The 13117-nt window shown below is 30.8% G+C and overlaps 2 protein-coding genes across 2 annotated transcripts in view; one reads left to right on the forward strand and one right to left on the reverse strand.

Annotated features, from left to right (window-relative positions):
- The window catches only part of LOC105626232, a 10839-nt gene extending 4147 nt beyond the window's left edge, over positions 1 to 6692 (forward strand). The window contains exon 5 of the mRNA XM_012207537.1: positions 2762 to 6692. Coding sequence (XP_012062927.1) covers positions 2762 to 6692 — 3931 coding nt within the window. The remainder of the gene's footprint in view (positions 1 to 2761) is intronic.
- Positions 6693 to 12461: 5769 nt separating this feature from the next.
- LOC105626233 (ABC transporter G family member 20-like) overlaps positions 12462 to 13117 on the reverse strand; it is an 11683-nt gene continuing 11027 nt past the window's right edge. The window contains exon 14 of the mRNA XM_012207538.1: positions 12462 to 12676. Coding sequence (XP_012062928.1) covers positions 12462 to 12676 — 215 coding nt within the window. The remainder of the gene's footprint in view (positions 12677 to 13117) is intronic.

Consider the following 13117-nt stretch of genomic DNA (forward strand, 5'->3'; position numbering starts at 1 on the left):
CACACACACACACACACACACACATCAAATTTTCTATGCCTGAAGAATATTCAAATAATTTTTTATTCATGACAAAAGAATTACGTTCTATTTATTGTACTGTTTCACTATTTAACTATTTTTAATAATATTTCAAAATTATCTTCTGTTTAGTATAAGTAGTTTAAGAATATATAAATATACATTTGATATCCAATTTTTATTTGAATTAATATGTAATAAATGTTATAGATTATTGTATTTTATTGTTTTCCTTAATTATTTATTTTTTTAAATAATATAAAAAGATATATAATATATATAAAATATAATATAATATATATATATATACATAATTATTCTTTATAGGTTCAAAGCATCAGAAATATATTTAACTCTCAGCCAAACATGAAAAGTTTTACATTTATCTTAGTATAAAAATATTATTAATTAATAAAATATAATTAACAAAAATAATTTAAAAAATAAAGCTTTTTTTATATGTAAACTATTTTGATTAAAATTAATGTTTTACAATATTAACAAATTAAACAAGAAATATATTTACAGAATGTTCGCCGAGAGTTCATATATTATATCATATATTACAATTAAATTAATTTAAGAATAATATGCACTTTAAATAATTTTATTCACTGACAAGGATAATGCAATTATTATGATTATAATTATTGAAAAAATATTTATTATTTTGTTGTTGACAATAAAGATAAGAATTAATGAAAATGTTCAATTAATTTTAGAGTAAGATTTTAATGTTTATAATATCGTCAGTGAATCGAATTCCAAAGACATCTTTGTTATTTTTTTCTTTATTAGTCGCGTGGGATCATAACAACCCCATTTATTCTTATATGTTCTATTTATTGTATGAAGGGCGCTGAGTAAAACAAATTTGCAAACATATGAGTGAAACTGGAATTGGAATTAAACAGAGCTCACAATATAACAATTAATTTATTATCAAATTCTTGCATATGAAATATTGGATTTTAAAAGTTCTAAATAATGCTATCAAACTTTTCAGCTGCATAGGTGATGCACGATATCATACCATTTAATTTCAATTTTGAGGCTTCGATTCTGCAATAATCCTAATCAATTCAATTTCTAATCAATTTATACCAGTTTTGTATCAACTTTGTTAAAAATAAATGTATCTCATATATATACATATATACACAGGATGTCCCGTAAGTTTTTGCCAAGCGCTTTTGTGTAGCTAGAACGGACTAAATTGAGAAAAGTCGTCTAGGATTTTGCAATTTTCACAATGGTTAACAAGATATTACTAAAAATCGCTAAATATTTTCAATAATTTTTTACTCAAATACTCGTACAGAAAAATAGCAAGAGACAAAAGTTTATTTTGTTCTCATAAAATTCTGAGAATTTTTTCAGAATTTTTTAATACTGTATTTTCTCATGTTGATAAAAATACTAAAGAAAATACTAAAATGTAGATAAAAATTCTAAAAAAATTCTTAAGTCGCGTACAGTCTATCTGATTATCTAATTATATTATTATGAACTATTTGCGAACGCCGTCGCAATAAAGACTGCAATATGAATAGTGTTTCGAACACTGCCACGAACATCACCGCATAAAATTACAAACTTGTAACAGAACGCCATCGCGAACGCTGCCGCGAATAAGTCGACTCTCTAGTGAGCAGCGACTCTCTAGTGAGAACATTGTCTCGACTATCTCGAACGTCGCCGCGAATATCAGGTCCTCCTGCCAGGATCACAAAGAGTCAATTTTAATCTTGGAACAGAGTCTTCGAATTATAAAATTCATATAGAATCTCTGCATAATCCGATAATTACATATATAATCACGAGAAATTATTGTATAATATTAAATAAAATCATATATTTTATCAAATGACTTCATACGCAGTGAAAAAAATTATTATTTATAATCGGATGAAATCATATGAAATCATGTAAGGGGACAATATTTCAGCTAATAGTTATCCTCTCGAATTTGTCACTACCAAACGAATCATCGCAGTATATTATGATATAATTTATTTATATAGTGCACTAAGTACTTTATTCGGTTAGAGATAGTGTTATACAAATGATTATAAATGGTCTCGGACTTGAACAAATTTCATAAACTAATAAAAATGGAACACCATACGCGGCGATATTCGCGATGTTCGTAACAGTTCGCGGCGGTGCGGCGGCGGTTACAATAAAGGTAGCATTGACACATTAGTGTTCGCGACGATATTCGCAACAACGTTCACGAACAAGTTCTGAGACAAGTCTGTACGCGGCTTTAGAGTTCTATGAGAAAATAAATGATTTTTATCTCTTGCAGTTTTTCTGTAAAATTGATAGTATTTGAGTAAAAAATTATTGAAGATCAATATTCGAATTTTTAGTAATTAATATCTTATTAACTATTGCGAAAATTGTAAAATGGTAGAGAACTTTTCGACTCAATTTATACACACACACGCGCACACACGCACACACACACACACACACCACACACACACACACACACACACACACTACCAAATGGTATGACTATTTCTTTCGCCATTTTGTTTATATTTTATTTCTGTAGACTAAAAAGTCATGTATTTCCTATGCAATTATCTAATAATTTTTAATTATAAATAACAAAACGTAGCCCACGTGACTAAATTATGTTGTGCTAGAATGTGACATAATGATCGAAAGTGATGTTCTATAAAAGAATCATCATGTTTTTCACGCTGCCACTGCCGATTGGACACTGAAGTAAGTTGGAATTGTCGTCACCGAATGCGAACAATTACCTGCACATAGATTCCCGATACCTAACTGCATTGCTAACGCCGTCACCCAGCGATGTAACTATGGGCTCACCGAGCCCAGTCGAGATTGTTGCGTCAATTGATGTGCCGGATGCGGTGGTGCTACGAAAAAACCTGCAAAACGCTGCGGGTAATGGTGGCGGGCTCGACGAAATTCGCGAACAATTCGTTAGCGTGATCAGCAACAACGTCGACAATGGCAACATCAAGCATATATCTAGAGTCGCATATCCCGGTCAGGCGAAACAGATCATCGCCAGCGCAACCGGCGTCGCGCGAATTTTAGATGAGGTAGGTGCGTTTGACGAGCCGATGGCGAAGTCTCAGCCTGGTCTTCCGTCAGAAGAGGGTCGTAGTTCAGTGGTAGATAGTGCCGGGGGTAAAGTTAGTGGACAGAGAGAGGTCTCGGATTTCAAATCCAAGACGGAAATCATTGATGTGGACTTAGGTTCAAATGATGATCATGAGATAATAGTAAAAATTTCTTCGAATTCTAGCGAATTGATGTCGAATGACGATCATAAATTGACAGTAGACGATATTGCGAGGGATAAAGAAGTGTTGAATCTGGGATCTAAAGCGGAAGTTATTGATGTAGATTTAGGTTCGAGTGAGATAATCATGAAGGTTTCACCTAGTCAGCCAAGTTTTGGTGAACTCGTGCCAAAAGAATATTCTAGCTCAATAATAAAAAGTATAGTAAAGGGTCAAATTGAAATTGAACAAAAAGAGAATTTGAGATCTAAGATGGAAGTCACTGACATAGATTTAGATTCGAATGACGATTGTAAATTAATAATGAACGTTCAACCTAGCGAGTCGAGTTCTGGCGAACTCCGATTGGGAGAATGTTGTTGGCCGAAAAGAGAAAGTGCTGCTAATGATGGAGTTGAAACTTGTGATAGAAAAATTATATTTGAGAAAAGAATAATCGATACAGAGTTAGGTTTAGATGATAAGAACGCACTGAAAGAAACTCATAGATCTACGGTAGAAGCAATCAGTGACAAAGTGAATTCGGATCGGTCTAGATTTAGGAGAGTTGGATCGGAGAAGAGTTCCAAGTCGATAGTAAAGAGTGTCATAGATGGAAAAGTTGACGTTAGCAACAAAGAAATGATTAATGTAGAAGTAGAGTTTACCGATGTTGTTAAGGTACAGCCTGTTCATTCTAGCCATGGCATACTTACGTTAAAGGACAACCGTAGATTAATGATAGAAAAACTTACAAATGAGCTTAAAATTAAGCTTGACGAGGAAAAGAATAAATCTAAAGAAAGTTCACAGATAGATAAGGTAGGTAAAAATGATACAGAATTAACCGAACTTAATACGGAGGGAGATATGAAGAATAATATCGAAGTTGATGACATAGAAATCGACTCTAAAAAAGAGACAGCCGATTTCGAATCGAACAGAACTAAATATCTAGATGCTAAGGCAATAACTTCGTCACTAAACGTTTCAATGACGTCACTGGACGGTCGCCACGAATGTGCTCTCTCCGATTTCAGCGTAGACAAGGAAGATTATCGCCTTAGCCAATATGATTTCGACGAGGATGAAGAAGAAAATAAAAAACCTATATATACTGCCAGATTGAATTTAACGAAATATGCTGACGGTCAAATAGAAGACGTGACGGATAATGTAGATTCTGTAAACGATCGTGATAACCGCACAAAATCTTTCGACGAAACAAATCAATTGAAATATATCGTGGAAGAATTACTTTCAGTAGCAGAGGTAAACGATAAGGATAATAATTTTGAAGACAGAGAACAGATAAAAGAAATATTTAGAATGTCGCAAGAGACTGACAAGATGAGCAGAATAGAAAAAGAATCAGAATTGGACACGCATTTCTCGGAAAAACCGATGACATCTTGCGATTCGAGTCTCGAGATAGATGGCAAATACTTAAAATCGATCGTAAACTCTCGTAAAAGTCCGAGAAAGAACAAGGATGGTCAAATTGGTGACATCGAGATCAAGGAGCAATATCGATTCATTGACGATTCACAGGCGGTTCAATCTGAAGTATTCCAAAATTCTTCTATGAAGATGAAAAACTCCGAAATCATGGAAGAACAAGTTTACGATGTAGATATCGAGGAAAAAGGACAAATTGTTAAGGATCGAGAAACGTTTCGTACAGAAAAAATCTTCCAAGATTCTTCAAGATCATCCTCCATGAAGACGAAGAGTCCCAGAACAGTCGAAGAACTTCAGACTGACGAAAGTGAGCGCGAAATGAAGGATCATGATAAATCTATCAGTGATCGAGAAACGTCTCGATCTAAGAAGGCATCCCAAAAATCGTCAAAAATATTTACAAGTGCAAAAAGTCCTAAAAAGAAAAGTCAAATCTTTTATAGAAGTGAGGATATGAAAGATTACGATCGATCTATCAACGATCGCGTTATCACTCAATTAGAAGAAGTTTTTCTGGATCCTTCGAAGAAGAGTTCCAAAAATGATTCCGAGAACGAATTGAAGAAGCAAAACCGACATACTGATAATCGAGAGACGTCGCGAATTGAAGACCCCTCTCAGCATTCCTCGAAAACGTCTTCCATAAGGAGCCCGAAAAAGACTCAAACTCAGAAGACTGTAAAAATGAACGAAAACAAACAACAAGCACAAGAAACAATAAAAACGGCAAAAGATGCTGATAATAAAACGAAGTGTGATTTTAACGAGATTAAAGATGTGTATACGAGAAAAGTGAGACGTTACAACGTGCCTCTTCAAGGCAGCTTGGACTCAATGATCGTGTCTGATGAAACATCCACACAGAAGCCGAAGAAAGACGACGCATTCTCGAAGAAGTCGAAAAGCTATGAGTCAATCAAACGCATCCAAGAGGTATTTCTGGGTGTACCGCCAACGAAGACAAATAGTAATGGCTCGCAACTTGATATTCCGGACGAGTTCTGTTCGATCTGCTGTTACATGAATGAGATCACTTTCCGAACGGAGGAGGAAGTAAGCAGCCCGAATCAGGAGACGTTCTATACGCTCAGATCAACATGCAGTTCACTGGCCGATGATGACGATTCTATCGAATGCGACATCTGCGGTTCGCTTAATCTCCAGGAATCTGCTGATGATCTCGAAGGAAAGATTCAGGAGATTCCCTGCGAACTTTGCAAAATCTGTGGCGAGGTGGATAGCAGTTTTGATCAGGATTCTACATTACCGACTGATAGGTATACTTTCAAGATGATTGAGCCACACCAAGATGATGACGATAGCTTCGAGATTGAGAATTGTGGCTTTCAGAGCGGTACGGAATCGGCTGATGATCGAAGCAGGATCTCTGATAAAGAGAAAATTAAGGATCCTGGAAGACCAAAGTCACAATCTCTGTTTATTCACGGTTCTTTGATGAACAGAGATCAGCCACGGGAATTGTATTTTATACCCAAAGATGAGATTGCGATTTTAACAAGCGGAACCAGGAAGGTCAACCGCAAAGGTTCTTTGTTCAGAAAAAAGGAAGATTCTAGCGGAAATGCACAAGATAAGAGAAGATATTCTTCAGTAGATAGTCTTCAATTGGCAAAGATATCTTCGAAAGGAAACGATAAAATGCTCAAGATTGCGAAAAATACAACGTTGATTGGATCTGCTGATAATCTGATATCGAGAGATTCGAGAAGATCAAAATCTTTGCAGAGATCAACCGATGTCTGCAAAGATCGGCTGAATAAATCCATTGATAATTTAAACTTACAGACGGAAAATCTAGGAAAGGAAAATGAAGCTGAAGACCCAACCCAGAAACTAAACACTCGAGATAAGGAAGAGGTGAAAATGATTCTCACACAGCATGGAATCAAGATTATCAGTGAGAAGGAAACTGCCTTATAATTAGAATGGGCAATCGGATACGTTGTGCAGCTATTAGAAATTACATGAAAATAATACAATATATATAAATCAAGAGATATCGTCTTGCATTGAATAATAAGTATGCGCAACAACAACCTTTATAGAAAGAAGAGATTTTTTTTAATATTATATAAATTAAATAAATAAATAATCGAAAAGAGAAAGTGCGAAATTTTTCTTTAGACTAGAATCGAAAAATATATATACAAGCGCGTGCGCATGCGATATAGAAATTTAGAAATATATATATTAAATGATAGATTTAATTGTTATACGAAAGCTTCATCGGTCTTTGAACACAAGTATATCCGCGTATGTACAACTTTGATAAAAGCCGATAAACTTTTAAACGAGATAATATATATATATATATATATAATTATATTTAAACATTATATAAGATATCAATTAATAGAATTCATAAAATGATCAAGAGCTTTCTTTTTATGAATTCTTTTTACTAACTAGTTAAATTTATAATAATTATAAATAAAACGTATAATTAAGTATCTTGTATAATTGATTAAATATAATGTAATGTACGCATTTGTGTAACATTACGCAAGATTATGAAACAAATATTAATATTGATTAATTGCTTGATATATTATTAATTGATAATTAAGAAAGATTTAACGATTACTTAATATACAATATATATTTAATAACATTAATTCAACAAAGAGAGATAAATGTCATGTTAATTATTATGAAAAGTATAGGCGAAGCAAATTTCGCTTATGACAGCTCGGCTTAAATATTGCGCCGTTACAGTATTACATAATTATTGTGATAGTTGTGTTATTAGTATAAGATACAACTTTAAATCGATAGCTCGGTATCGATAGGAAGGACCAACGGAAGAAATTGTTATTCTCGATATGAATAATCGAGAAATTGTTGGATGATTTACGCAAGAGTTGCATAAGACACAACAAGACAATCTTAGTAATATTACAGTCAATATTGCACAGAACAATTATAGCTATAAGTGACAAAGCGATACATCGATTAAAGGATAGTGCTTCACTCTGAATTTTATAGAGCGTTCCGAAAAATTGAAGAAACATTATTATTTTTTTGATATATTGCTTCTCTCTCAGGTAAACTCTTTCAGATGTTCTTCCATACGTTACCCCGGTTGATCATCCAGGTGTTCTTCCAGGTGTAAAATTTAATCATTGATCCTCAAGGTATTATATTTAACGAGAGTGATACTATTAATTATAGTTTAACGATTTAATGGACATGTTTTAATTGTTACTAAACATGTTGAAAGATAAAAAGATATTTTAAGTACAGTGTTAACATTTTTGTCAAGAAATCAATTTCAAAACATTTGCTCGTTTTTCACATTTCTTTGGGCATCTTACAGCGAAAAGTAATGAGATGTGCCTAAAAGATTATGAAAATTTTATATTATGCCGTAATTATTAATAAGCATATGCATTTTTTAACTTTTACCCGTATGTCTGTATGTCCATTTATTTGTGCATGCAAATGCTAAGTATTATTATGGAATTATAACAAAGAAGTATTTCGTGTGCGTTCGGGAGCGTATATAGCATACTTTTTTTCACTTTAATTGCATACAGGGCGTCAGTATTATAACGCTATTGCTCCCTTCCTTTGTAGCTTGATGTTTTTAGCTAATATTTTGTAACTCTTTTTAGATTCAACTACATTAACGCTAAGTATTTAGAATGCCAACATTTATCCAGTTTGTATTTAATGAACTTTGTGAGAAATCTATTGGACTCTATTTCCCTTTACTGCATGTGATGTTGCGCATTGCTTGAGAAATACATTCAATGAATTTAACTGATAAATAATCCCCATTTTAGCACACCAAGAATGCCTTTAAATGTTAACGTGGAATCACCGACAAGGAGTATTTTTAATCCTTTCGGACCCTGATTTCGATTCCCGCAACAAGAACTTGAAGGAAGAGATCCAAGTAAAGGCTAAAGTAAAACCATTTACAATGATCCTTTGGTCTCTTTGATCCTTTGGACCTAATGAATCTCTTTTATGCTCGATATCATTTCGATTGCATCAGGAATATCTAAGGGTTCAAATAAAAATTAAAGCGAAGCCATCCAGTGATAAGTTCTTTCAGTCTTTTTAGATCTTTTTTTCATTTTTATTGTCGTCAGAAATACCAAGATTATCACAGGACTATCGATGAATCCTAATAAATCATTCGATTGTGTTAAAATTGATTGTTAGCCGTAGTTAGTTATCATTTTGATAAACTTCTCTATTATTTTTATTTTGTATATTATATAGCTTACGATTTTGACTTCTCCCTGTCCATTGTATTTCTGCGTTATATTTTTCCCCCCTGCTCGCGATTTCAAAATGCATGTGATATAACTTCATTCCTGTTCGTTTTTCCTACACATTTATATCTGAGTTTTTAGATGATCGTCTGTGTGTACTTGCTATAACAATGAGGTGTCCGTCTTTTTGGGTTGTATGCATTTAATATATCTCGAAAGTTTTTGTTGAACGCTTTCAATGTTACGAAATGTTCTCATATTCTGCGATTTTTCAAATTATTTGTAATTACTGAAGCTAGAATTGAAAAATATTTTTATATAATATTAATTAATAATTTTTAAATCGAATCTCTCGTTATACATCCATGTTACAAAATATAAAACTTTATCTTGAATTTTTCATCTGTATCTTGTGATAAAGTTTTTTTTATAATATTTATAATATTAATTATAAATATTAATGTAAAATTAAATGTAAAATTTAAAACCCAAGACGACGTGACGTCGTATGCATTTTTTTCAGTTCTGATGGAGCATGTGATGTGTGTTTTCCAGGATACAACAAAACCTGCATGCCTACTATAAGACAGATAGTTGACTGTCTCGTTGCTACTCATCCAATCCGAGCCTGTGGTCCCCGGCTTCTTCTTTCTACTATAAACTCTAATCGAGTTACTAATGAATTTAATCAGGATATTAATATGGTCACTAGCAACAACAATAGCAACAACAACGAGAGTGTTGAAAGTTATCAAAATACGCAGAATCCATATCACGATCATTCTTACATCTAATTTCACTATTAAACTAACTATTTTTATAGGGCGAACTGTTTTTATGTGTCATCAGCTTTTCCAAATAAAACAGAAATTTAATGCTTATTGAAGTATTATTCCACACTAATAAGAGGAATCCCAGAAGTGTTCATTGAGTTTTTTAATGTCATTTTTTTTTAGTAAATTTTGAGGTAAAAGAAATATGTATTGTTTATCAACATACGGCTTTGTTTTCGAATTATAAATTTTTTAAAAATCTTAAAAATTTAGATCACACTATTCTTCAAAAAAAAAAAGCTTGTCAAGGAACATTTAGAAAATGTTTTTTTTTTAATAAATAAATTATTTCGAGACTCTTGTCTTGAAACGCACGTGCTTATTTTTGTAGGAAATCTTATGATAGCGATATTTGAATTGTTTGAAACAAGTACATATTTTAAAGAGAAAGAAAAGTTACCGAACTTCGAATGCGAACCCGATTCGCTAGATTGTTCAATTTTCCAATTTAAAAAAATAACGTATATTTTTTGACCTCAAGAATCATCAAAAAATTGGCATTGAAAAACTCAATGAACATTTTTGGGGTTCCTCTTGTATTATTATTCTATTATACAGATTAGCTATTTTTTTTATAGATCTCTGAATATAAGTTATTAGAAAATAATAGAGTTATTATATATATAATATGTCATAAATCGCTATTAGATTAATCTATTTTTTTTTTAGATTTCGAAATCTAAAGCTTTTCAAAGTGAGCTTTTCAAAATAAACATGGTCAAAATTTCAAAGAGATTTAAAGATAAAAGAAGAAAAGAAATTAAAAGAAATTAAAATCATGAAAGAAATTATAAAGTTTAAATAAAAAAGGAATTATTAATAATAACTAATTGAATATTAATTGTCATTTGTTGCCGTAACCATATATGTATCATAATTAAAAATGTGGCAATTATAATAGTTGTAAAATTAATAATAACAGAATTATGTATTATAACTGTGTAGCTCAATTATGATAACAAATTTGTTGATGTAAGTATTTGATCATAATTATTATATTTATATCGTTGCGATGATAATCGTCAAAATTATGCATCACAACTATATTATCATCAGATATAATTATATATTGTAATGATATAATTATAGTAAGTAATATATATGAGAGTATAAACAGATATATATAGTGAAATGTATGACATATGTTTGTATATAGAGAATACTGTGTATATTTATACATATAATATACATGTAAGATTAATATGTTGTCAACGGAAACATATTTAATGAACCGCATATATCTTTATTCTTATTCGATTCTCTCTTTTCTCCATTGGTCTTAATTTTCCTCTTCGACTCTTCTCATCTTCAATTGTTATATAATACTATTCTTTTTTAATTTTTAACTAAAATGTATAACTTAAAAGTGTAATTACATGTATACATATATTAAAATAGATTATTTTATTTTGTAAACAACACAATCTTTTATTTTTTATACAACAACCTTTTGTACAATATATATAAATACAATTAAAAATATTTTACTACAATTAAATATATAGGATGTCTATATAAAGTCTCACTCAGGCTACATATCTCAGAAACAGTTTTAGACATGTTTATTTTCATTTTCATGAATTTTTAGTGCAAAAATGAAAATAAGAGGATTAACCTTCAATGATCTCTTGATCTTGACAAATGTTATCTAGGTCTCATGATTCTGAACAACATTCAAGAGGTTTTTAGCTATCGGACACCTTAAGTATGCTAATTCCTGCGGTACTGTAGCTTTCAAGCCTTATAACTCGAAAAGTACTTAATGAAAAAATATTTTATTATAGTGTTTTGAAAAACATTCTCGAGGTAAGCTACAAGAATATGCAATAAAAAATGAAGATTCCATTTAAGAAAACAACAATCACATTGATCTAATCTTCAGAAGATCATTCAAGGTTAAATTCATATTTTCAAGATATGTCCCCCTTAATATCTTATAATTTTTGTCTGAAATCTTTCCATATTTAAAGCCGTTTCCGAGATATATGGTCTGGATGGGACTTTATAGATATTTAGTATATATTTAATATAATACCACATATGAGGCATTCCATTAAATTCCGATATCTTATAAATATCATTTGAAATCATATCTTTGAAATATCATTTTTAATTTATTTTTTAATTTGCTGACATATTCTACAAATAAAAATATAAGATGTGATATTTTTATCTATAGAATATGTCAGCGAATTAAAAAAAAAATTAAAAATGATGATATTTTAAAGATGTCCGTGGACTGCCTCATATGAAATTTTTTGTCTAAAATATTTATCGATATTCTCTGAGAACGTTTAATACTGCTATCATACAGAAGTGATTAATTAATTTTGTATAAATTATTATTATATTATGTAATAAAATAAAATGTAATTATTGATTTAAAATAGGAAAAAAATTTAATTTACAATTACGATTAATTAAAAAGAAAAATATTAAATTTATTCCTTTAAAACAATTTTTCACAAATGGTCATTAAATAATTATATCTCTTCTTGTACATTGTATATAAATCAATAAATTAAATTAGACGAAACATTCTGTACATTTAAGTTTAACTGAACGTTATAGTCTCTATGCGAAACTGCTTTTGTTTCCTTTCTAAGATATTATCTTAGAATTTTCTAAAATTGTCACAAGGATTTCGATCTTACCCTAAGTATAGTCATCATAAAAGAACATAATATCCATCCTATACTTAGTAAAAAGCCAATATAAACTTGCGATTCGGATATGGAATAACCCTTATAGATGACTCCTCTTAAAGATATAGAGGGTAACGTAGTTGGCAATGCATAGCTAAACCAGCGAAGTCCTTTTGGCATTCCTTCCACCGGCCATATACATCCTATAATTTTGTTAATTATTAATTAGTATATTAATTAGTGTATTAATAAAAATTTAATTAACGTAAAATAATTTTTCTAGATGTTGTTGATGTTAATTTGAACTGAGCTAGTGATAGGAGTTATTTCGTTATTGAGTAACCATTATTGAGAAATAATTTTAGTAACCGTTATCGAATTTGAAAAATAACGTTATCGAACTTATTTTTAAATTTTAAATTTCTTAAGCAAATAAAAGGTAAATAGTAATGTTTAAGATCTTACTATTTATCTTTTTTGCCAATAGAAGCACTGTCGCTATTATTACATGTGTTCGTTTTTTGTTATACGACAAAAAAACGAGTGTATGTAATATTGACTTTATTCATTAGTCTTGTTATCAAGTTGACATCAATCTTTGTGCATAAAATTTAATACTTCTAAATTTATTTGTATAAATATTT

Source organism: Atta cephalotes (assembly GCF_000143395.1).
Source record: "Atta cephalotes unplaced genomic scaffold scaffold00005, whole genome shotgun sequence".
Lineage (NCBI taxonomy): Eukaryota > Metazoa > Arthropoda > Insecta > Hymenoptera > Formicidae > Atta > Atta cephalotes.